The sequence below is a fragment of the Diuraphis noxia genome, unplaced genomic scaffold (genome assembly GCF_037042655.1).
Source record: "Diuraphis noxia isolate RWA-SAM2 unplaced genomic scaffold, SU_Dnox_SAM2 contig0001, whole genome shotgun sequence".
Classification (NCBI taxonomy): domain Eukaryota; kingdom Metazoa; phylum Arthropoda; class Insecta; order Hemiptera; family Aphididae; genus Diuraphis; species Diuraphis noxia.
Genome location: NW_028301711.1, coordinates 65,846,799 through 65,874,192, shown reverse-complemented (window position 1 = coordinate 65,874,192; position 27,394 = coordinate 65,846,799). Strand labels below are relative to the sequence as shown.

The 27,394-nt window shown below is 30.0% G+C and overlaps 1 protein-coding gene across 3 annotated transcripts in view; it reads right to left on the bottom strand.

Annotated features, from left to right (window-relative positions):
* Positions 1 to 3,105: 3,105 nt before the first annotated feature.
* The window catches only part of Ten-a (Teneurin-a transmembrane protein), a 53,929-nt gene continuing 29,640 nt past the window's right edge, over positions 3,106 to 27,394 (bottom strand). For 2 of the 3 annotated variants that reach the window (XM_089215394.1, XM_089215400.1), the window contains 25 exons: positions 23,167 to 23,286; positions 22,924 to 23,102; positions 22,701 to 22,834; positions 17,444 to 17,686; positions 17,154 to 17,319; positions 16,700 to 16,952; positions 16,384 to 16,622; positions 15,357 to 15,514; positions 14,915 to 15,297; positions 13,102 to 13,243; positions 12,786 to 13,043; positions 12,560 to 12,718; positions 12,061 to 12,301; positions 11,711 to 11,970; positions 11,475 to 11,650; positions 11,280 to 11,412; positions 10,882 to 11,154; positions 10,495 to 10,803; positions 10,119 to 10,435; positions 9,895 to 10,036; positions 9,705 to 9,836; positions 9,380 to 9,637; positions 8,742 to 8,919; positions 6,458 to 7,098; positions 3,106 to 4,676 (listed from right to left, as the gene is read on the bottom strand). In XM_089215394.1, coding sequence (XP_089071520.1) covers positions 4,368 to 4,676; positions 6,458 to 7,098; positions 8,742 to 8,919; positions 9,380 to 9,637; positions 9,705 to 9,836; positions 9,895 to 10,036; positions 10,119 to 10,435; positions 10,495 to 10,803; positions 10,882 to 11,154; positions 11,280 to 11,412; positions 11,475 to 11,650; positions 11,711 to 11,970; positions 12,061 to 12,301; positions 12,560 to 12,718; positions 12,786 to 13,043; positions 13,102 to 13,243; positions 14,915 to 15,297; positions 15,357 to 15,514; positions 16,384 to 16,622; positions 16,700 to 16,952; positions 17,154 to 17,319; positions 17,444 to 17,686; positions 22,701 to 22,834; positions 22,924 to 23,102; positions 23,167 to 23,286 — 5,803 coding nt within the window. In that variant the 3' untranslated portion in view covers positions 3,106 to 4,367. The remainder of the gene's footprint in view (positions 4,677 to 6,457; positions 7,099 to 8,741; positions 8,920 to 9,379; positions 9,638 to 9,704; positions 9,837 to 9,894; positions 10,037 to 10,118; positions 10,436 to 10,494; positions 10,804 to 10,881; positions 11,155 to 11,279; positions 11,413 to 11,474; positions 11,651 to 11,710; positions 11,971 to 12,060; positions 12,302 to 12,559; positions 12,719 to 12,785; positions 13,044 to 13,101; positions 13,244 to 14,914; positions 15,298 to 15,356; positions 15,515 to 16,383; positions 16,623 to 16,699; positions 16,953 to 17,153; positions 17,320 to 17,443; positions 17,687 to 22,700; positions 22,835 to 22,923; positions 23,103 to 23,166; positions 23,287 to 27,394) is intronic. The other variant, XM_089215397.1, reaches the window with a different exon arrangement.

Sequence of the window (27,394 nt, the reverse complement as noted above, 5' to 3'; positions counted from 1 at the left end):
AATATTATGTTAAAATTCCATTATCATTATTATATCAGTATTACTTTATTGTAATAACAAAATAACATATTATGTCTTGTTGCTTAATTTTATTTTTATCTTATTTTTATTTTCAAATAAAACTTTATGTTCTAATTGAAAAGAAATGTTTATTTTGGTCATATATTTTTATGTTTCAATTTATTATTACCTATATATTTAATTTGTTACAAGTTAAGTCATTTTAATAATAACAACAAACAATTCTATAATTTGTTCATAAATTTAAAATAGGTGTTTTAAATACCAATGTAATAATTAATATGTGTTAAATATGATTCAATTTTTTTAAAAGCTGCTTAATTTTGTAACGAATAAAGATATTATCATTCCAATTTTGTGTTGTTATTTTAATAAGAGTGAATTTACATAGGTATTATTAAACTTAACATTGATACCGTTATACCTATCTCTTATTGCTAGGTTTTAAGCAAGATACGAGCATTTTTAAATTGTGATATACTCATATACTCTTATATGATATATTGCTTGAAAATAATGATTTTTTTTTACAAATTCAAACACAAAATGATCAACTTGTTAAGATACCTAGGTCTAATTCAGGATCAGGGCAGTAAGTTCAAAAGCCAAAAGTATGTTGTCTAGAGCGAATGACAGGAGCGTAAACATTGTATAAATTATTATGACTAATTTACTTCTTAATTTAAAATTGATTTAATAGCATTGGCATAACTAGGTAAGCAATTTAAAGTGTTTATAAAAATTTCAATGTGCATTAGGTACCATGAATACTAAGTAGGTGGTATTTAATTTGGAGATCTCTCATAGTACTTAAACTACCTTGTGTGTATGACTTTATATTTTTAATATCATATATTTAAACGGATCTCATTACGAATGTCCTAAAATAAAACAATTTATATAATGCGAATCTCACGTGGTACTTAGACTACCTAGTGTGTGTGAGATTAGATTATTAATGTTATATATTTCAACGGATCTCGTAACGAATTTCTGAAAATAAATCAATTTATAAAATATGGATCTCGTATAGTACTTAATCCACCTAGTGTATGTTAATCTTATATATTTAAATGGATCTCATAACGTATGTTCAATATAGGCAATAATAAACCAATTTATATAATGCAGATCTCGCAGTACTTTAGGTAAGTACGTATGTGTGTGAGATTGTTAATATGATAGGTATATTTAAACGGATCTCCTAACGAATCCTGTGTGTGTGATACATTTAAAATGATAATTATAATTAGGTTGAAACAGATCTCGTATAGCGTTCGTATTTAGGAGCGTAAACATTGTATAAATTATTGTGACTAATTTACTTTTAAATTTAAAATTTATTTAATGGCATTGACATAACTAGGTAAGCTATTTAAAGTGTTAATAAAAATTACAATCTTCATTATATGTACCATAAATACTAAATAGGTGGTATTTAACTTTTTATACAGATTTGGGATGATGAAAACGAACACAATATTAATGATGTACCAGTTGCACTAAACACCTAAATAGTTATGTAGGCCCCCCTATCGGTTTGTGTCTGAGGTTTAGTGGAAAAGAAGGTCTTCCTATTTTTTTTATTTATAAATGTTCTCATAACAAAAATCATGGTACACAGGCCATGGACATGATAACATAGACGTGCACAGACATGAATTTGGGGGGGGGGGTTACCTACAATATTTATAGGCCCTCTTAAGAAGACGTGTACGTATTAATCAGTGATATAGAACTACTATTAGTTCTAAGTTTTATATTTCCTTGGATCTAATATATTTCTATGGTCTGTGTCTGAGTAGCGAGTACAGTTCACTGTAGTTCCCATGTTCTATCTTAATGCAGTGGTGTAATTGATTAATTTATGATTGCGATGATTTGGCAACAGCACATGGATCTAATAAGCACTATGCTATAAAATATTGAAACACATGGATATCGTAAGTTATAGATTTTACTCTTTAGATCTCTCAACGTAATAAAATAACTTTTTCACACTCTGGATCTCGCAATGAAAGATGACAATTAAAATAAACTTAAGTGTTCTTATAATTTTATTTGTGTGTTATAGTCAAAGGATTTTTTAATCATTACTCCTTTGTCGATATGACGTTTTTAAATGATGGATCTCGCATGGGTGCATTTCCATATGGATCTCACTTTATACAATGCGTATGTGTGTGTGTGTGTGTGTGTGTGTGTGTGTGTGTGTGTGTGTGTGTGTGTGTGTGTGTGTGTATGCTTGTATGTACGATTTTGTCGATACAAATAATGTAAATCAAAATATTATATATTTTTTTTAAGGGGAAATCATAGGGGAGATAATGTATTCGAAGGGGAAGGCGTAAAATATATGTCGGTCACGTGTCGGATCGTGTGGCAGTTGTGAAGAGTTTATGTGTGTTGTGGGTTGCCTATATTGAGAAATTTATACTAGTTTTGGAGGAACCTGTACTGGATTGCCTATACTGAGGATTCCTATGATTTTACATGTAAAATTTAAGGGGGAGGAGATCCAGAAGCCCCTATTTTATACTACTTTCATCGCTCCACTCAAAATCTTAAACAACAATAATATTAAACCAATTTTTAGGTACCTTTTATATTTCATATTTATTCGTTATTACAACATACCTAATTTATTACAAAAAATTATTATTATACATTGCGTATTTTGTAAAGTCTTAACTGCATTTTTATAAATTTTAAGTTGTTTCCAACACATTGACAATTGTTAAAAATCATCCACAAAATCGAATTGTAAGTTCAAAACAGTTGTCTTAAAAGTGTAATGAACACTGCCCCATAGTGTTAGAATACGACGAATATGTGAGTAGCAGTAAGCTTAGCGTACAGCCGAGTTACAAATCACACAAATTTTAATGTATCTCTCACATAACAGAAGTATTCGACTTCACGTGCTTAACCAATTGCCTATATCATACTCCTCTCAATAACGGAGCTTCCGACACACATAGATGTTCATTGTTTCATGTAACCAAACTAAATATAGTTTCTGGTGCTTATATTCTATCTGCTTTACTTATACTTATTTTATTGATTTCAAATAAATTAATACAATTGTGTAAGTAAACAAAATACATGTAAATGCAGTAAATTTATTTGTTAAATATTTATATTGATAATAAGTATGTTTACAATTTTATAAATATCTGGACACATCAAGTAAGTTAATCTTAAATCATCGATAATGATGATTTTAGTAATTAATACTGATATTCGACACCTATAATGTAGTGGCCGTAATTTAGGTTATATATACTGTACATAAAATTCAACGCATGGGACTCTAAAAAAAAAACAAAAAAAATGTGTCCCAAGAATTGAAAATATAAGGGTTGATCATATAAAATCGAATATTATTTAAATATAAAAATAAATTGATTAAATGACGTTTTTGGCAAAATTAATTACAAAAAATGTACTTTGTAATAAAAGAATATTGGAATGATTAACAAACAATAAGTTTCTACTGTGAGCCAGTAGAAATAAATTACTCAATTCATGTAAAAAACATAATTTATCATAAGGACGTTACAAACTCAAGGTTTATAGAATAAACAATACTCGTAGATATAAATACCATAATAATCTTAACACTTTAAATAAATAGCAAAATACAGTGTTTTTTTTTTTTTTTTTTGATCGCGTTAGGAAGAATCAACGAAAACATAAAATTAAGTAAATACTTTAAACAGCACACACAAGGCCGTACTTAAATAATCTAAAATAAGTCGATAACACAAACTATTTTTATCATAAATTCTTATATATGCCCAAGTGGCATTGAAATTAAAAATCTGTTTTAAAAAATAACTGGGACGAGAATTCAGACCCTATGATTCATACCTAACAATGGTTTTCAGTATATGCAGGTGCTTAATCATAACATTTATAAGAAAATGAATAAAATAATAACAATTTTAGCCTAAAATTTATGACAAAAATACAAACAATAATAATCAACCACATATAGCATTAAAATCAGACAAATACTTCGGGTTAACTCGTTGAATAGATAAAATATGAGTGATCTGATATTGACAAGTCGTTTCATGCTTGAGATACTTTGTTTCACAATAACGTATAGTTTCCAGCGATATCCCAACTTAGGTTGTATTGAGCTTCAGCGCCATTGTGCTAAACGACCCGCATGTCTTGATCATATTCATAAACAATTAAAATTAATAGGACCAAAAATAGTATTGGTCAATTTAATGATTGTTTTTTTTTTCATCTTAAAGAGCATTTTAATTTAAAGATGTTAATTAATTTTACAGAGTCCGGCAATAGCTGTGGAAATGCCATCGACTTCACGGTCATTAATTTGTCTTCACAAATCTAATGTTGTATGGATCGTCACATAGCTCGGGATACCTTTCAGTATCTCGGATGTACTCTCCGTCAAAACCATTTGCGTAGCCCAACTTTAATATTTCATCGATTTCAGCGACCGACCAGTCTTTGTTCGTAGGTAAGCCTAATCTTAACAGATCCCGTTCCCTGTGCCAAGCCTTTCGCATTACAGACGTCTTGGCATGATGCAGCAATCGCTGTTTTTCGTGTTCCAAAGTTGTGCCATAACGCAAATTTATCACCGTGTCCGCACAATGTATCCGCACGTCTACCATCTGAAAACAAAAACAAAAATTGGCTATTCATACAGTGAGAACAACGAAAATTGTGGAGCACTGGGACTTAATTCGATAACTCTCCAAGTCCTTTTATTACCATATTCAATAATTAAGGGTAATTTTAAATATGTACCTATATATTATATGAGCAAGTTTGTCTTAAAATATCTTATTATTACTACACACAATGTCAAATATCATTGTATTTGGTGACTCAAATAAATGTAGTATATGACGGCCAACTAGATCTAATCGTCGAATTGTTAAAATATTTTGAATGTTACAAATATTATGTAATGATTTAGAACACTTTGGGTTGAGTGATAAGTCTTAACCAGGTGTAATCCTAAAATAATAAAGTAGTATTTCGCCGAACATCGTTGGGTACTAATCTTTTAACATTTAATTTGTTAATAAAATCGATCCAATTAACATAACTATTCATAATTAGGATTCGACGAAGTTAACAAAATATTTATATTTTATTGAAGATCTTATTATTATCATTTTTTAAATTTACTTTAGGTCTACGAGGGGAATTTACTAACATTCCTAAGCACTCACTATAATATAAAAATATAAAACAATTAAGAGACGTCTGTGGTTTTATAACGTTCAAGTAGATAATATACGCGTTAGTCGATTTAGATTAATAACTACGTTTTAACTACTTCATATTTAGTTAGATTTATCTGGTTGACGATGTAGCTTTATGTGTAGAACAAGAACTTCAAATCATAATTCCTTTCCATTTTTTAAAAATTATATAAATGAAATATTACAGTCATAAGCTGGATAGGTACGGTCGGCTAAACGTCAAGTAAAAACTTTTCCTGAAAAACAGCGTGAGAAAATGTAAATTATTTTTCAGATAGAAATTCATAAAAGTTTATATTTGATAACTAACATCAAATATTTTAATAGAAAATTTCTTACTACCATTAACCATTTTATGAGCATTTGAATTTAAAATGTTAACAATATTTGATAATTTTCGGTAATTTAAGAAATTATAATCAATCGAATTTTTATATTTTGTTGTAAAAAGTTAATAACCATAGACACTTGAATTTGTCACCAAATATTTGTCTTATCATTTTTCATAAATGGTAAAATTTTTAAAATATTTAACTCTTTTTAGGCTGTTAGTGGCCACTGGCCATGAGAAATTTATCAAAGTTTATAGAAAAAATGTTCAGTTATAAATTCATAAAAGTTTTTTCATAGCTTACATTAGAAATTTTAATAGAAGATTTTTAACAAGTCTCTTTAAATTGAAAAAAATAATTTACCAGAAAGTTATTCATAGCCATGCTTTTGATTTTCATTAGCTTTTTTATTCGTTAAATTTGATTATTTATAAGTACAAGTTTACTTGGACGACACAACATCTCGTTTTAGAATTGTTTTTCGTATGCAATTATTTATTTATTTTTTAAAATTTTTTAAAATTATTATCATAGATTCATATTTAATACTGTAGAGCAGAGCGGTTCTATTGAAGTCCTAACAATTAAAAAGAAAATAAAGTTTAAGCTTAAAAATCAACTTAACAAATTGCAAATTTCAGTAAATCGGCCCGGTTTTGATTACGTGATAATATCGTAGTCTATAGTCTACATATGTATATTTATATATATGATTTCCCAGCTAGACAGCATTGAAACGTCGTAAAAAAATAACGCACGAAATTGTGTTATGAAAATGATACACCCCATAAGCACTGCGCCCAACCGTATTCTATCCAAACTTGGAATACCATAAAATTATGAACTTACCTTTCCAGAATTGTTATCTGACTCTTTTTCATGGAAAGTGGTGTTCATCTGTGAACCAAACCTCTTCAATTGTGTCTTATCTTCGTTGGCATGCCAAATGTCTTTTTTAACGAAATAATAAGCGTCTTGTTGGGCACCATGCATCACTAAGCTGAATGGTAACAAGAACGTGTCATTGAACACTGAAGTGAACACATCCTTATAAATAGGATTGGCGTTTGGAACGCTTTGCACGATTACTCGGCCATCTGATGATCTCGATATGTGAATGCCATTACCAAAAAGCGGTGAAAGAGATGCTCCTGGTTGGATGCCGTGTGCTTTGGGACCTCTATCTGAATTATCTTCTAAATCGTTCATGTAAAACGTCATCCACATTGGATCATAATATTTTGGTTTCTCTTTGAATGAATTGATGATCGGATCAGCGTGGGTTTTTGATTCGGGAAGAGATGTGAGTTTTCGTTTGTTTAACAATTTGGTCAAATGATTAAAATAAACTGACGTTATGTCCAATGGTATATTACCAAGACTTGCTGATATAGATGGTAATAATGATGGGTATGTGGATATGGACTGTGACATTTGAGGCATGAGTAACTGCAAATCATAGCCGACCAAAGACAACCAATATTTTTCATCTATAAAAAAAGATAAACCATTTTTGGATAATTTAAAAATGTTTTTAATCATTATTCTATTTATAGTTATATATGTAAAACAAGCTTATATGTAGTTACAAGTAATAAGATTTAATCAATATCAAGAATACTAATTATACTAATGACCTAACTGTCTAATGAGAAAAAATTATCTCACATAAAGTGGATGGTTAAAGTAGGGTTGTGGTTTGCACCTCGTATGAGCTAGATTAGTCAGTCTGGGTTTTAATTAAAAAAGAGTGACCAACTCAGCTGAGTGCTTTTGAGAATTCTATAAGTTAGCACTATATTTAACTTTGCTATGTAGACTGAAAGAATCGTATGTGGTAGTAGAGCTTCTATATAATGTATATATTGTTCAATAATTAGCGATATTTAGAGTATCTTTTGACTCAAGCACATGGATATAAAACCGATGAAAAACCTAACCTATTAAGTGGCCAAGCAGTGGCGTAATTAGGAATTTGGTTTAGAGGAGGAGGGAGATTATATGCTTTTAGCAAAATCTGTAACTTACTCCACCAAATATAAAATATTAGCAGTAAAATAAAAGTTTTGAGGAGATCTACCTACCTCATACCTTTAATTACTCCCTAGAGGCAAGGTGATGACATCTCTTAATTTGAACAAATAGTTTCCTTTAACCATCAGAGCCCACACAACGAAAATATTTACACGATTTGGAAAAATAAAGTTTGGAAAAGTGAGATTTAATGGACTTCGGTCTAGGACATTTCGGCGTAGGGTCGTTTCGGCGTATGGCTGTAAGGCCATTTTAAGAAATTAGGTAGGTCACTATAAAATATAAATATATAAATAATTTAAAATAAGGAGAATGTTATGAAAATTATATTTATTATATTATTATTTTTGTATAAAAACTGTATATAATAATTAGGTATATTTAAGAGAATGCTATAAAAATTATGAATAAAAACTCATAATATTACGATTATCATAATCGCTGACTAATTTTAAAATAAATTTATTAACGTCGATGTATTTTTTTATTTTTTTTTTATTTTATGGACTTTTGCCTGTTTCTATCTGCAAAAGAAGGGGTTTCGACCACTTTGTATTCTCCTTATTAAAAACTTATTAAAATTTTGATTGCTTGTGCCATGGTGACTTCTAACTACTGACTACTTGACTATCTTATATTACTCAATTATCGTCTATCGATACATCGTATAGGTTAACTACCTATATCTTTATTACTTATACCGTAATATAGATTATGATGTGTGACAGTATAATAATATATATTATTATTATTATCATTATATACAGTTCATACGGAACCGACGAAAGTGAGATGAATGCTAACATTATATTATCTAAACGCGATTAAAATAATTTTTTGAAAAAGTTGTACGTGTAATAGATGAAGGTGTACTGTGAGATATCTGGTGTATTAAAACTGGTAGAACCATATAGGAAAACATTGAAGGAAATAGTTAACATTAATTGTTCTATCGAATTGATTACTAACCAAATTTCGAAATATATAAAAGGAAACCAAAATTATACAAAATATATGATTATATTCCAAGACTGTAACATACTTCAAACAATATATAGTAAATATTTAATATATGAAATAAATTTGTTCTAAGACATACCTTTAAGGTATTGCCGAGTAGGCATTACATTTATTGGATCATTGCCATTGAACCTGTACAAATGTAAATGTTGGGGCTCTGTTGCACGAGCCAGCATACCTTCCCATTGAGGTGACATCCATTGCCCAACTAGGGGATCATATACTTTTCCATTGGGCATATGAACCAATGACGTAACCTGTTTTTTAATGAAAACAAAGTACTTTAATATTCACAATTATTGTTTATACGAAATATTTAAACTTAAAACATTAAAAAATATATTTATGAATGATAGATCAATATTTGTAGTAAGTATAGTGAAATAATCTAAATTAAATTCAGAAAAATATACAATATTTGGATTCAACTTTAATCAAATACAGTATACTGTACTGTAATGCTTTTAGAAAGGTTGGATTTTAACAAAAACTAAATAGATGTAAAAGAAAAGAAACAGCATGAATAAGTTTTTACGTGATGTGATTTCTGGAGTAACACTACTGTATAGTTTACAGTACATTGGAAGTACAATAATAATTAGATTTATTTTAGTCACGACAAAAAATTATTTAAAAAATGTGACCCTTTAAGTGAGTGGGTTTCTGACTTATTAAAAATAATGACCATTTGATAAAGTTTCAGTTATCATAAAATACCTGATCTAAGAGTCCACCACAAAAATCAATTGGCAAATATAAATATGGATTAGAATCATAAACTATGTGTCCGTATGGAGATCTCATAATTTCCCTAATTCCTTCTCCGTATTGATTGAAAATCATGACAGGTGTTCCACAATGGTCAGTAGCTACATAATATTTATATCTATGAACTTGAGCGTAAATTAAAAATCCTCTGTCATCATATGTCAGCGACATCAATTTACCATCTCTCGGACTAAATATATTACTGACCTGTTTTACGCACAACACGTGATGGTTAATACATGATATAGTAATTTGTGTATTGCTATTAACTTACTTCGTTTGGATTATTATGATTAGTATAAAAGAATTGAGTAACATTTCCGAAATTATCTTTTCGCGTACTAAGTCTATTAAGATGATCATAGAAGTATCGTACATCAAACCGGCCTCTTTTTATTGCTCTCACCTAAATTTTATGAATTGATATACAGTTTTACTTTTATTAAATATATTTTATTTATTACCAGAAGTCCTTTAGAATTATATTGAAATTTTTCTTCTCTAGCATTTTGTACAACAAGTCCACGGTTATTATATCTATAAAGTCCTTCTCCGAATTTTTCTATTCGATCCATAACACTGTGTTCCATAGGAATCATATTACCCCTAAATATAATTTAAGCAAATATTGAATGTTTTAGTAGTATTTGTGTGTGTGTGTGTGTGTTTTAATTATTATAATATGCACCTGTACGTCATGGCAAGCATATTTCCATTTTGATCATATTTGAAGCTCCAAGGCTCTTGTGCTTCCACCGACATAAGTTGTCCATCGGCATCAAACGTGTAGTTCTTTACGATTGTATAAGTGTTAACACCTACGTTATGTGTGTAAGTACGTGATTGCTCAATCCGACCATCCAGATTGTACATGAACTCCATGCGGAAAACTTCCATCTGGTGTATCGTGACAGACATGTGTGTCACTTGGAAATAGTCATTTGTAACTCGATTAAATATACCAGTTCCATCGGTAAGTCTTGTTATGTTTCCATTTGTACTTCGCTGTAAAGAAATTAACCAATAGTTTAACGTTTCCACACATTTTTGTAAAAATAACTAACCTCAAATTGACCCAACAACTGTTTGCTTCCAGTGATCGGGTTGTATTCAATGTGATATTCTTGTAAGCTCTGCCCACCAATGCGACCTTCAATCAAAATCACTCTGAAATTACTATCGTACTCGTATGTGATTTTGGCATTGCTAAGACCAGTCTTAGGACCATAGTCAATTCTCTCTTCAATTAACAACCCATCGTTATACTGAAAGTCCCATCGGTATTCGAAATCCGTTTCAATATTTAATACTTGACTTGGGAGCTGAGTGTTTGGATAATATTTAACTTTTGTAATACCATCTCCATGTACTACCTACATGTCATAATATTATAATCTTGCAGATTTTAAAATAATTGTATGCATCATCATTGTTCATGTTCATAAACTTACCTGAGATAATTGACCAGAACTACGATATCTATACAGAACTCGAGCACCATCTCCAGGATACACAGTTTGGAGTAGCGCTCCAGTATAACTATAATGCTGTAAGTATGCTCTCGTTGATCCAGGAGGAGTATACGTGTAACGTATGAATCCCAATGACGTTTGAGATGAAAATGAATGCTTAGTCCCAGATGGTAAAACAATATTTTTCAAGCCACCAGATTCGTCATATAAATAGCCAAACTTTCGATGAGTAGAAAGTTCTATTTCAGATATCTGTAAGGAGTATCATTGGTAAATTTATGATTTGTAAATTCGTAATCAAAATACTTTCATACGATTTTATTAAAAGTCAATTTTAATTTAAAAAAAATATTTGTTAATTGTATCAGGTCACTTGCCTTATTCCAATTGTTATAATGATATTTTACAGGACCTCTATGGCTCAATAGTTTTTCTACACACAAACCATGATGAGTGTACTTGTATTGCTCGTGTATTGCACCCCAACTCCAAGATTCCAGGCGATTGAATCTATGACCCCATTTTCATAATTATGCTACATTTCAAAAAAATCATATTATTTATTTTATCACCTGTCATATGTTATATTAACACTGTGTTTCGATTGACCAATTGTCCAGGACAAGGGTAATCCGTTCTGGCTGTATGTAATGCTGAGCAGAGATGTCGATGGCTTATCACTACTATAAACAGTCTCGATTCTTGTATATTGGTTATAATCAATTATGAGAACGGAACTGTTATTAATCTAAACAAAAAAATCGCATAAATGATGAACGGTATTTCTAGTTTGAAATAAAATATTTACTGTCAATTTTCTTCTTATAATGAATTTGGTAGATCCCGCATCTCCAACAAGAGAATACGTCCACAATACAATGTTTGACAAGGTACCCCTAGACGAAACTTGTCTATTAAACACTGGTAACATTTCGGCTTCCACCGGCAAAGACAGTTCTAATATAGGATGTTTAGATTCCGCAAAACATTGAACCACTTCACCAGATCTGGAGCGGAACATAAATGAACCGTTTTTGAAACTAATAGCTTCGCTAATGGCAGAAGCACCTAAAAAAAAAATAAGAACACATACTATTATTATGCAGATCATGGCGTAACAATTGTTCATTGAAATTTAAAAATAAAATTAAGACTTACTATTTTTCACTATAAGCTTTTTGTAATCATTCCCTTCCATTTTAATGGTTATGTGATCTCTGCGACCATCTAATGATATCATACTGATAGGGTTATGCAACGGTGTTAGTACGTTAACTTCAAATCCATCATCTTCCATTGATATATGAGATGAAAGTTCAAAAACTTCACCCGTTGGAAGCACAACATCAACTAAACGGCCCAATTTATCGTAATTATAAATGAATAGTGACCCTCCCTGCTGAAATAAAAATAATGTAACAGGCACTTCATTCATATGCTACTAGCTTTTATCGTTTTTATAATGTATTTCAACATTCAAAATTAATTTTTGATCATTGACCGTTTATTGATTTTACAATTTAAAAAATTATTTTATAATATTTGTGTCTAATTTTTTTTAAATTAATTGTGCTAACATAATTAATCATGATTTTTTTTAGGTTTAACTAGTTAGATGCACCAATAAATTTATTATCTTAATTATTACTATACGTACTTCCGCAGTAGAATCAGAACGACTTGTAAGAAGTCCAGTGCTACTGTCGTAGTTAAATGTTATTTCCGATCGACCCTTTTCTGAAAATTTGACAAGATTTCCAGCTCCAGATATCACAAGTTCAGATTTATAATCCTGAGAATTTTCTATAGCACTCACCTTAAAAAAAAAAGAGGACGTTAGTTGAAGAAGTCAAAGCAAGTTAATTTTGATTTAATAAACTTACCACATTACTATAGTCTCTCAAAAATAACATTTTGTTCCCTGAACTATCTGTCACGGTTGACAATTTTCCAAAACTAGTATTCTTAGAATACAAGAATGTATACCTTACTTGACCAGTCATTAAATCGTGAGTAGCCGTATGCTGCCCGTATCTATTAAAAATATAAATTTCTCCCGTGGCTGGATATGGTATTTGAAACTCACCATTCATAACATGTGATGGCAAATATGGTTTTAGAGCGAGGATGTGGAGATTACCCTAAAATCATTTTTAATTAATTAGATTAAAAATTTAATTTTAAAATAGTATAAATCACCTGATCAGCAATGTTCAGCACACCATCTGGAGATGCTATAATAGCTGAAATCGTTGTAAATTTTGCAGTGATTGATAATAAATGTTCTCGGGATCCATTTCCACATTGACAAGTAGTATTAAAGCTGTCACATTCACATTGCCTATGTAAACATAGATTACATTTCTGTGAAACCTTCTAATGTATGACGATTTTTTTAGAAAAGAACTGTCATGAAACGATATAGAAACCTCATGGAGAGTAGGGGTTTAATCCTTATCATGGACGATGTCTAAAGTAATGCTTACAACGAAAAGCGCATTCAAGGAGCTAAAATTCTACCTTGAATATGCTTGAGATAAAAACCAAAATTAAATATCTAGAAATGGAATTGAGTAACACATTAGGATTTATAAAATATTTAACCACAAAAATTGCCTTGATGGCATCACTGTCTAGACGATTGCCAAATGTAAGAGGTTCAACCTAGCGGAAAAGACAACTTTAATAAGTGCAAAAAATTATTCTACGCAGTACCGAGGGCTATCTTTCAGACATATAGCTAACATAATGTTAAGGGCATAGAGAAGGATGGCTATTAGAAATGCATTCACATAATATAGAACAGTGTCTACACTAGCAATACAAGTAGTCACCAGGTTTATTCCAATAGAGGAGATAGGAACATAGTATCATTTAGAAAGGAGACCAAAAACGAATTTATAAGCAAATATAAAAAAAATTATCGGATAATGAAACTACTGACCGCTGGACCTGAAGATTTGTGAAAGATATCAAAGAATGGATAACAAGAAATTTTGAAATGTTGGAAAAATTTTGGATGTGTTAATTTTCACCTAACTCAAAAGTTGGCTGGACATGGTTGTTTTCCTGACTATATCTAGATTTAATAAATCAAATAGTCGTAGTTTCCATGGCTGAAACACTCCAATAGATTATGGCAGACATTCACAATTCTTATGCAGTAAATGGTGGAAGCAAAGAAGAATATTAGAAGTCAAGTTAGAAGGAGAATTAGTGTCGGAACGAGTAGTTGAATATATATGTTGCAACGTCACAACAAATTTAACGCTGTTAATGATTATGTCAGCTTAGTACTAGATTCAAACGAAGAAGTTAATACACACAGTCAAAAACCACTGATATAGTTAATATAAGTAAAATTGGGACTCAGAATTTGTGTGACTTAATTTAATATTATATTCATGTTTTAATTTCGAATAAAGTATGTATTGGAAGAAAGTCTCGGGAGGGTAAAGTACTTCCCTATTCTGGTGATTCTCATCACGGACACAAACACAAAAAAATCGCTTTATACTTAATGTACTTTTGTGGGATTTTTTTACAATAACATAATTTTGTTTTTAATGGTTTATACTTTTATAGTATTAATGGCCATTTTTATTGTTTAAATTATGTATAGGGTTAGAAGTCACAGGAGCCAGGAGTGATCATGCAGATCACATAGTCATCATTTCGATTCATAACAAAGTGCAAAAAAATTGCATGATTTTACGCGATCATCGATTTCCCGTACTGTCATCTGGTTTCCAACTAAGTCTCACTCCACTAGGAGTGAAGAAGTGGAGTGAAGACCGCACATATCACCTCTTGGAAGATGGAGGTAGTATCATATATATAGTGATATATACATAGATACATAGATCACAATATGATCTCCCTACTAAACACTTGTGATACGCATTCACAAAGATCTTAAGGGCTTTTCAATGAACAAATACAGAAAAAAAGTCTGTTTTAAAAACTTAATGTTCTCTTTACTGGTTTTTTTTTCTTTTGGTTGTATATTTACTTTTGAGAATTTTGGGTTTGCTGATAGCCAGCAAAGTGTGATATGTATCCAGCAGAATTGACCACCTTGATAGTATTGACCTTTCGGGAATCACTTTGGGCTATATATAAATCACCATATGGACTGAACGTAATGCCCAGGATGGTGCCCAAAGCTGTTTGAGTGGCCTTCAATGATTCCGTCATTACTTCTTGGTTTTCATGCAATGTTGATTCTTTTCCATCCTTGTCTACTTCATTTCCCGAATAACAGTGCAATGGTGATCCAGCAACTATTTTTACTCGTCGGTCTTTGGTCACTTTTAAAACTATTCTATCGTCAGTGATATGCAAACTTTCGTCCAAGGGATTTAGCGCTAAATTAGTGGGCCATTGAAGTTGTACCTAGAAAAATAAGATATTACAAATATAAATTTATCCGAGGTCCTACAATTTTAGCATACTTGTGAAGTCGATACAGTAGTTTTACAAGGCATCGGTTGCCAAATATTATTATGCTTATGATGACCGATAAGTGTATGAATATTTCCATTAGGACTAACAACTCTTATATTGGTGCCGTCAGCTATATACATAGTCCCATCAGAAGATATTGCAATACCTAAAAAAAAAATGGCACCAAACTTATAATAGTAAAGATGCATTTTTAACTGTTAAAATTCACATATAAATACAGTTTTAAAATAAATCACAATTCAAAAAATAGTTAATTGCTTAACTTAAGCATATATTATACCTACTATGAGTTATTTTGTAGAAATATAGAAATAATGAAAAATAATTCTGAAGAGATCATCAGAGGTCGTTGCAATATTAATTTATGCTTAATTTTAAAATAATACTCTCACATTTTTATCCTGGTTTGACGCCTAATGTTTTTTTGTTTTTAATTGATTCAAATAGTAGGTGTCGTTTATATTCAATGGCTATATTGTACTTGATTTTCAATGAACTACTTATTTAAATATTAAGCTTTATATTAAATAACAGTTTAAATCATATCCCAAAAACTTTTTACAAAACTAAAAGTAAATATGAGTACCTATCCAAATATAATATTTTAAGTAGGATAATCTTTTCAAATGATTAATTACACAATCAGCACAATTAGTTAATGTTAATGTGTTATTGTAACTGTCTAAAATAAAATAAGCAATATACTGTTTGAAAATGTGTATTTAAATTTATAATTTAATGTATATCAAATAATTAAATAATACCATAAAAGTGCTATAATATAGTATTGGAAATATAAGTAATTGGACATAAACAAATGAATTACTAGGTACTTATGTTTTTAGAAATAACTAATAACCACAGACATATGTTAAAACTTAAGTTGGTTATCTTAAATTTTTAATAAAAACAAATTAATTTGTTAATCTGTGTATTAAAATATATAGTATGCTATAATACTTGTAATTTAAATTAGGTAAGGTAATAATAACCATTATTAATTAATTAACAAACCTTTAGGATTTGACAACTTTGCATTGATTGCTTTCCCACCGTCGCCACAACTACTTTGATCACCTGGTATACAACGTTCTCCTGAACCAACGTATACTTCGTAGTTTATTGTAGGGTCAACTACTACTGAATTAGTAGTTAATACACGAAGTATTTGATGTTTTTCAGGATCAGATACGTACAAATGTCCATCGGTAGGAGACAAACATAAGTAGTATTGATATGATACTTGAGTGGCACTGAAAAATGATTGTAAATGTTTTTATAATAGGTAGGTACCTTAAATTTTAAGTACTACTATTTTCTAAATACGTACCTAAGTTGTAATACTGTAAAAACACTTCCATCTGGTGTCAACTTTCTAATAAGATTAAAGTCTCCAACATAAAGGCTTCCATCAGGACCACAGGCTAATGCTAAAGGTGATAATAGCCTTGTATCCTTGGCAAGTCCATTACAATCCTTACAATTCAATGGCCTCTGCATTCCTGTACCAGTAACGACATGCAATGTATGAGGATATTGATGTTTAAAGTACAATATGGAACCATCGCCTTTCTGTAAAATCCCTAAAATTGTACAAATATATGTTATATTAATTTAATGGTTTCAAGCTTCCCAGATGATATGACCTGTATTTTAAATATTCTTATTAATAAATTAAAATTTATACTCAAAGTTATAATTGTCTATTGATTTGAAATCATACTACCTATGTAGGTAGCTACTTTTAAAATCAACCTAATACAATAATATAAAATTTAATTTACCTTCGTGAAAGTTATAATGGTGATGTACATCTAAACTCCATCCACCTATGTCTGATATATCCACATCAAAACCTTGTAGAACGGCCATTTGTACTTCCCACACGATTTGATTACAGCTCTTATACTCATAACCAATTGAAACTTTTGCGTTTGCGATTCCATAGACCTATTATAAATGCAATATATTACGTAATACTCATGGTGAATATACATATATTGTAAATAAATAATGAGTGATTGAATAGAGCAATGCATATTTAACCATATTTAACTATATAAAATAAACTTACTTTTTGTTTGTAAACATTTCGCTTATCCCATGTAAACGTGTATTTCAAATTAGGATCAGCTTCAAGCTTATGATTATAAATTGAACCCTCAATTTCAACAGAAATGTGTACAACTTCTAGTTGTGGTGATATATCGGACTGAGTGAGATGAATAATTAAATACGAATAATAACCCGTTGCCCAGCTGCTTCTGTATATTAGATTCAAATTTGAACCAGGGATACCAATACTTTCTTGAAGTAACTAGAAACAAAAATTTCAATTTTACAATGTATACCTTTTATTCGACGACATAGGAATCAATTTAACATTTACTCAAACAATAAGTGTTAATAAAAATTAAATTTTCTTCTGAAAATGCTTAAAATTTTAGTATTACAATTGATAATTTAAAATTATTTTTTATACGCAGATAATAGTTATAGTTGCATAGGTCAAGAGAAAACAAGTCAAATAAAATAATAAATACACAATATATATTTAAGAGGATTTCACATCTATTGTATCCGTATTACTAATGTGTCAATTTGTATTCTGGAGTTCAAATTTTGTATAATAAGATTTTATAATTGACTTCACTGATCAATTGAACAAAGTTTATGGCAAAATTCTTACCTGTGTTTTTCATAAGATTTTACAATTACAATATTTTTAGAAATATTGATGAGGATTTTTAAATTGTAATATTTTACCATTAGCGTAACCAAAGTGTTTGTGGATTAAGTCATGTCATATTAAACCATTATAAGGATTAAACTTTAAATGAATATTAATTTATTATTATCTATACCTACTCGTTTTAGACATAATGTATAAATAATTTTGTGAATTAAAATCAAGTTAAAAGCTTGTACATAAAATGTTTTATAATATTTATAATTAACAGTGTTTCGTGATTATAATTAGGGCCCGGAACTTGATGATTTAAAAACATATAAAAAAAATACACAAAAAAATTATATTAAAAATGTATATTTTACTGTAAAGTTGATAAATAGATATCGTATTGATACAAAAATTAAAATATTAAAATTATTTTATTGTATTATTAAAATTATTCTTATTTAATTAAATAAAACTATATATTAAAAAATACTACTTTTAGTGAAATTTCTTTTTTTGTCGAATTTCTGGTTTTTAAACTATTATGTAACAAAAAAAAAAACATTTTAATTTAATAAAAATGAACATTTTTACGTAGAGGATAGTTTTATTTTTTTTACCTTCAAATTTGTTACGTTGTACAATCAAAGTTTTCTTAATATTTTCAAATAAATATGAACGGCGATTATCCGACAGCAGTTTTTTTAGATCGAAAAACTTCTCTTTACCTCAACAGATGGGATATGGGCGTATTTAAAATACTTGATATCGTTAATGTTCATATCATCTGGTAAACCATTTAAATCATTATCTTCGCCGTCTAATATGTTTGAAATAGTTTGCATTGTATTGTAACCCGTATTTTTTTCGAAAACTGCATTAAATTTATTTTGAATTTGAAGACCAATATTATTGGGAGCTTCTTGAATATTAATTTTTTCAGTTTCTATAATTTTTATAGAATCTGCTAAACTAATTTTAGATGACTCAAGTTTAGGTATTGAATCTGGTAAAGTTCCGAAATTTGATATCATGTAAATTAAATTTGACTGTAACTCTGAATCGGATACTAAATCTAACACATATTCAATTGATACTGCGTCGTTTTTATCGAATTTTGGGAACACACGTTTATACGCATGCGCGCAACACATAATGCGACGCAGAGGACTTCGAGATTTTTATATTAAATATATTTTATTTTAACTTATTTTCATTGTCATCATTGACTTCATTTTCACATTCATTTTCATACTCATCTTGAATTTCATATTCGTCGTCGTTGATATTGTACAAAGCACCTGCATGACGGAAAAACTCCACTGTCAGATCTTGTTTTAATGAACGACACTTCTTCAAAAACATATATTTTGTTAGGTAACCGCCATAAAACAATCTGATATTATTGTCATACCGGGTTTAATCCACTCTTTAATTATACTTAATAAAGTGGCGGATGATCTATCTTCTACTAGGATAAGAAATCAAGAACCGGTTTCTCTTACATATCCCCCGATTACCCACTATCCTTCTATTCTATGTCGACGGTGGTACTTCCTCTTCCCCAACTTAGGTTCGTCAATTTCAACTGTTCTGCCTACTCCGCCCGACAAACATTTTTTTGACGATCATACCATCAAAGGTGACTTCCCGACAAAAAGAATTCCAGTCAAAGTTTTTTTGGCCAAACGTAATTGGTTTTGTATAAAAAATGATGGACAATTCATTGTCCACAAATTTACAAAACCACATATATCTAGTAAAGACAAATGTGACTTGACAAAAAAAGTACCTTTTCTAAGTGATTAACTATAATGAAAAAAATACAACAAACCCTAATTTTATTTCTGTGCGTATTTCATAATAAATTTTAAATAACTGACCTATAATTTATTACAAATTAGTTTTTTTTTTTTTTTTTTAACCGAATACCGACATTTCCATTTAAATTTATCCAAAGCAGATACATATTTTTCGAGTGTCATATAATGACCACGTATACATTTTACATTTTTTTGAATTTATTTTTTTATTTATTAATTTTAAACCATTATCCTCTTGCTCAAATTGTTTGAAATCAAATTAATTTAGATGCTTACTGTCTGCTATCTTAAAAAGTTGTGTTGGTACTACTCGCGACGACGTGACGTGGATGTTTAAAACGTACATTATAGTATACCCAACCTAACCTACCTAATGGTTATACAGTGCAAATATTGGGGAAATAATTTAATTTAGTTCTTAAACGAATTTTATTATTTAAAATTGTATAAACCCTACATGAGTATATAGTGGATCTCTTTGCCTACCGTCTCCGACGCAAAACTCAAGGTCCTCCGGACTTCACGATGGATGGAGGTCACCGGACTCGAAGGCCAGTTAAATTAAAATACGCATAAAGTGGTTTCCTTCGCCTTCCGGCTACGGTCGCCGAACTCAAGGGGCTCTGTGCAGTATTATAGAAGTGTTGCGCGCATGCGTATAAACGTAAAGTCGCAAACTTTGGAGGGCTATAACTTCCAAAATAACGATTTGCGCCAATTTTTATTTTTTTGCATCAACGTTCTTAACTCGTTAAACACCCCCTTTCAAAAAATAAGGTTGCCCGGTAAAGTAAACTTATACCGAATTTTGTTACAACATTACTTATGGTATCAAAATGTTCGCAATAATAAAACGCTGAATTTAACCATGTTCCCCGTCTAGTAAGTACTGGTTGTGGTGGTAGTGGTATTGGGTATTGTAGGCGCAATTTCTTTAAAAGTATTTACTCTTGAAGGCGTCTTTAAAAACGTTTTTTTCCCCAATTGAAATTAGTTGATCTACTTTAAGGAAATATTTCCTGATTTCTTCTGCTACTCTATGTAATGCATGTGCCACACATGTTACATGCAACATTTTAGAATAAAATACTTGAATACATTTAGCCGCTTTCACCATATATGGTGCGGCATCACTTAAAAAAAGCAATAAGTTGTCATGTTTTATTTCATTTGGCCAAATAATGTAAAGTGCTCTATCAAAAAGTTTAGAAATAGTGCTATGGTTAATTTTTTCTAGAACATCAGTATGAATAAGATATTGTTTTCCTGGATGATTTGATTCCATTGTCCCTATGACAACATTTGCAACATAACGCTCTTCTGTATCTATAGATTCACCAATAAACACACAAATGTTTTTATTCTCTACATATGTTCTAATTTTTTGAATAGTTACTTCATAGCATTCATGGAAGTAATCTTTTCCTAGGGCTGTTTCACCGGGAATAATTCTATTTGTGTATTTTTCCAAAAAATGTTTAAATGCATCATTTTATACTTTCTGAAGAGGAATATTCGCAGATATTAAAGCGTGGAATAAACCATAATAAAAATATGACTTTTTAGATGGGTCAGTAATCAAAGTTTGAATTTTACTTGAATTTTGTTCTTCATTTGTATTTTTTTTTTCAGTCCATTAATATGTTTAATGCGAGACACGTGTTGTTAAACAGTAAATTTTCTTCTGCAGCAACCTTAACTTCACAAATTTTACAAAACAAGACTGTCCCGTCAGTGGAAAAAATATCTTTTCCAAATTCATCAATAAATGCTAATAAACGCAATCTATTTGATGATTTAATTTTAGGCATTTTTAATTTACGTATAAAATTTATAAAAATTACACAACACAGAACTTTACACTTTATACTCGTACAGTAGACACTATCGAACTAACAATGCTGCCGAACTCAAATTAAATGAGTAACAAAGATATGCAATTTTATCAAACACGGATTTATGTCGACTGCATATAATTGCAAATAATCGTAGATTGCGACAACAAAAAAAAAGATAATGAACGTTGATAATCGACAAGCTAATGAAAACTGCATGTGTTACAATAAAATGTAGCTGTCAACAAGAAAATGCAAATTTATGTAAATAAAACTACAAAAATGAATATAAAATGCACCAAAAATACAAAAAAATGACCGTAAAGCATAAAATCCCTAAAAATACAAAAAATGCAAAATAAAAATTGTACCATTGAATTCTATACTTCATGAATCAAATTTCTGTATAGATGAGCATTAGAAAAAAAGATGCAAACGCATCAAGTTTCGGGCCCTAGTTATAATAATTAAAGTGATAATATTACCCCTCCAACCCATACACTGTCAATCACGATTGTCAAACATCCTATACATTTATATGAACTATTGAGCTGATAAATATTAACAATCTAATTAATGAATTTTAAACATGTTTAATATTATAATAAGATTGACAATCATGAATCGGCAATTGTATTGGGAGGGTGGCTGACTGATAACATTAATTATAAATTAATCAATTATATAAATAATTAATATTATTTTAATATGTTATGTTTTTAACCACTAGTGTTTTGTGTAAAGTGGCTAAGGTACATCATAATCTGGACCTTCAATATCAGCGACAAGCGCAACGGATCTGCGTGATCATTCAGGTTACCATTCATACCAGGTTATTTTTATAATTAATTACATTTATAATGGTTTCGATGATTTTCAAGTCTATTATACCATAGAATCAAATTTACACTTAATGTAAATTTAATGTCATTGTGTCAATTACTGTACACTTTACCCTTTATAGTTTATAAAACTCATTTTAGTGGAAAATTTTACCTGCGTTTCTGCGAATATAACACTTTTTCCTGACATGCCTCCGATTTTCTCTGGCAACCATGTAGATACAATTTGTGGATTTTCTTTGTGATCAATGCATGGTGTTTCATTGTAAGAATTATGTTCGTAAAGACCTACGCATGTAGTAATTTATTTATGACAATAGTTATTGACTATTACTATTATTATTGAATTCGGTAAAATAATTATCAATGAACGCTACCATTCGAGTCCAATGTGGGTTCTTTATAGGAATCCATTTCCTCGTTTAAGGTCATTATTATTGACGGTAAGGATACAATCTGATTCCATGGTACATAAAGTGTTTTGGTCTGGGGCCTGAATGGACTTCGTTGAAATTGAAGCGTTACTGCTTCACCGCCGTTGACCATTACGTCAAACCTAAACACGCACACCCTCGTTCAATATACATTTCTGTGGATTAATATCGATTGAATTTATTTACCATCCACCAGCTCTAGTCAATGTGAATCCAAATCTTGAATCTCGATCCACTGAGACTCGAATACCTATAATGCCCAACCCCTGTGGTGACAATACTTGGCCCCGCACTACAGATACTCGTCTAGAGAAAAAAACACATTTACATATTAATACAATCAGTACCTACTGAATAAACTATGCCACCGTCGAACATACGTTATTTTCATGTTATAACATTTATCAAAAATGATAAGTAATATTAGTGTTTATAGTTTTAATAAGTCAAATTTAAACCATTTTTAATTACGCATTAATAGTAAATTACCACTGTAACCGTCATTTTTTTAAAGATTTAATTATTATTTAAGTAGTCAACAAGATGATAAAATAACTGAAATTATCGATTTTGTATATTATAATACACAGTTAGAATTTTTTTATTGGAAGGTTGAGATAAGATATATTATGTACACAAACATAATATTTATTTTAACTTTAAGATATTATTGGACGTAACAAGAGTCAACGAATACTACTCTATAATTTTGTATTATACCTACATAATTGAACAAATCTGTTAAAATAACACACTTTATTAAGAATTATTATAAGTTTTTAAAACTAACCAATAAAATAGTTCAAAGAAGACTATTAATATTAAATTATATAAGAAGATTATTAATAACTAGTGAATACCAAACTATTTTACATAAATTTAATTTTGTTAAATATCCTACTGATTTAAATTGCTTTATTTGATATTAACAAATCACAATTAGATATTTGAGTATTATAATTTATTACTTTTAGGGTTGGTAGAAAATTATTTTTTATTATTTTTTTTTTTTTTTAACACTGTTTAATTAAATAGAAAAGAAAAAATAAGCAGTCGCGGTTGTAACAGCATGTAAATCTGTTATTAATTAATGATGCACAATCGAATTTGCTCATGATATTAAATAAATTCAAAACCAACCACTATATTGACCAAAACTGTAAAAAAATGAAAATTTAAAAATCAGTTTTAAAAAAACACTGTAAAATGTCAAAAAAAAAAAAAAAAAAAAAATGGTTTGAAAATAATATTGGGCTTGAATGTATTATAAAACAACACCTAAACCAAAAGTCTAACACTATGTACAGGCTGATAACAATTATTACTGTAAGTAATTCAAATATAATAAGATACAATTTTTGGAAAATAAAATTCAAAATTATTAAAAAAATTACTTAATAAAATTCCATGGATCAAAATATTTGTTATAAAAATATTAGCAACAAAAATATTATTTTTATATATTGTAAATATAACGTCCTAATTTTACCTTGTTCGATATATATTATCTAATACACTTACTGTTTTTATCCTGATTTATTAAAAAATATATATATATATGCAGTGTGTTCACTGATTTAGGGAACACTGAATTTCTCGACCGGATTTGTTTGGAATAAATCATTTTTTTTTTTACGAACTGGTGTTATCTGAATACACATTTTTCGATACATTTCAAATTTTTTTGAGAATTTTTTAAATAGCAACACCTATTTTTAACACCATATTCGGATAGGCCTATTTTTTTAAAGTAATTTCCATGGATCAACTATGGCTCTAAGTTCAATATTGACTGAATAAGAACCATGTCAATTTTATTAAATAATACATTTTTTAGATATTTTTAAATATTTCTAACTAATTCTTATTGGTTACTTTTTGAATATTTGTACTTATTTTTATTTTTAGAAATATTATAAACAAGACTAACATAATATGGATACAAAATTATTTATTAAAAATCGCCTAGGTACAAGTGGTACAAGTGGAAAATAGTTATTTTATAATTACACAATAAATTAAATAAATTATTCAAAGTTTGCTCCGTGATTTTCGACGGATTTTAGATAATTGAAAACGCTATAGACATCTTCTATTGGTTGCTGACGTTATTTGGTTTTCGGTAAGGTTATTACGCAACCACGATTTTATTTTTTAAATCTGCTAAATTTACTGGTGGATCTGCGAAAACTATTGTTTTAAAATGTCCCCATAAAAAAAAAATCAAGTGGAGTAATATCTGGAGATCTTACTGTCCATTCAATGCCGCCATAAGCGCCAAACCATTTTCCCTCATATACCCGATTTAATTAATGATTTCTAATAATATGAGCATTATGAGCAGGAACTCCGTCGTACTGAAAATTGATGGTTTGACGTGTAGCTAATGGTAAATTTTCTAATATCAATGGTAAAACATTTGCTAAAAATGATAAATATCGCCTTGCATTTAAGTTTTCTTCATAGAAATACGGACCTAATAATTTTCCACCAATAAGTCCACACCAAACATTTGTACCCCACACAGTTTGGTGATGACTATCCTCTGCCCAATGGGGATTGACATCTGACCAAAAACGATTGTTTTACTTATTAATAACTCCATCGTTCGTAAATTTAGATTCATCAGTCCATAATATTTGATTTAAAAATAACGGTTGTATATCGATTTGAACTATAGTATCCAAAAAATTAAATTAAATCTTCTTTCTGAATCTGCGGGTTGTAAATATTGAACTAAATCAGGTTTATAGGGATGCAAATTGTGTTTTTTTTTTTTAATTTTATGCACAAGGCCGAACGACATTCCAACTTCCCTACCAACATGTCTAACCAAAGGTCATAGATTCAATCTATTCAAACTTGAACTTCCACATCTTCATTAATATTATTTTGTCTAATTTTTTGGTTACGAGCTACTGTTACAGAAAATGCTCCATGGTCAATCAATAATTTTTCTATTTAATAAATAATGCGTGTGGTGGAAGGTACCGACCTGGGTATTGTTCAGCATACATTTTTGCTGACTGATGAGAATTTCTATTGCATTTACCATAAATTAAAGGCATTTGTACTTTTTCTTGGTGGTTCATTTTAATCTAACTATCACAATATGACTTTCTCACTATGACAATCGAAACAAAAATGATTCACTTTATCTACGTTTTAGAGTGAAGTGTAGTCCACCGTCGAATGACGTTCAAAGTTTGGGTATTGGTGTACAATGTAGAAACACGAGGATTGAATAGATGTATACTTATCGATTTATTGAATTAAACACGGTATAGAATATAAATGAATAAAATATTAACACTGATAAATTAATACTATGAGAGGCTCTGATTAAAATATACGTGACGCTCTGTAATAAAACTTAAATGATGCTTTGCAGAGTAACGCTGGTGTCGTTCACTCTTCTCATCAGACTCCACTCGACCGACTCCCGGGCACCGCCCGGGCCCGTCGCAACGGTCTGTCCGGGGACTTTGGTATGTGCTGACCCAGCCGAAAATGGTCACGTAGGCCATCGTGAGAACCAAAATGGTCACACACCCATTTTCCCCTGAGTCAACACAACTGAGCGTTTATATGCAAGCCTCCATACACACTACGTACATACATGTATACATAATATATATATGTACACACATACATACTTGCCTACATACACACTCACCCATATACAACATACCCCCAGCGTTAAACTGGAGCAGTCCCTGCGACCTAATTCATTACTTTTACAAATCTCTTAAACTACGGGTACACCTAGTTACAATACCGCCACATGGTGTCTGTAATGCTTAAATTAACTTAACTTAACTTTTATCTTAAGGCAATACAAAATATATATATTTTTTTTTATATAAACTTAAAGGTTATCTTGGTCATTATTTGAAAGATTGTCTGCTACCTCTGGACTATACATTTTTACAACCTTATTTCTAAACTTTATAACTATTGTACCTATAAATATTAATAAAAAGGTTATTGTTACATAAAGAATGGTTATGTGGAATTCTACTTTAAATATAAACAATGGTGCTATAGTTTTGGGCTCGAGTTTACTCGATTCTATCGCTTTATGGGCTAGGGAGTTCAAATCCTTAAAAATTTTTACATTAGTGAGGTTCTGCGGTAATACAGAGCAAAGAGTTTCTGTCAACATTGATTCTATATTAAACTTTCGATTTTCTGGTATTATATCTATCTGTATATCTCTATTGGTCTTAGAAAATGGTACGAGTACACAGCTGTCCGTATGAACTTCGCAAGACGGCGAGGCGGTCAACCTACCCACACCCGAGATCTCAACTCTAAAGGTCTGCGGAGGATCTGTGCACGTAATTGTACATAGGTCTGGTTTAGTATAATACAGCCAAGAGTTTGCCTTTGATAACCGATGCCAAATAGGTGT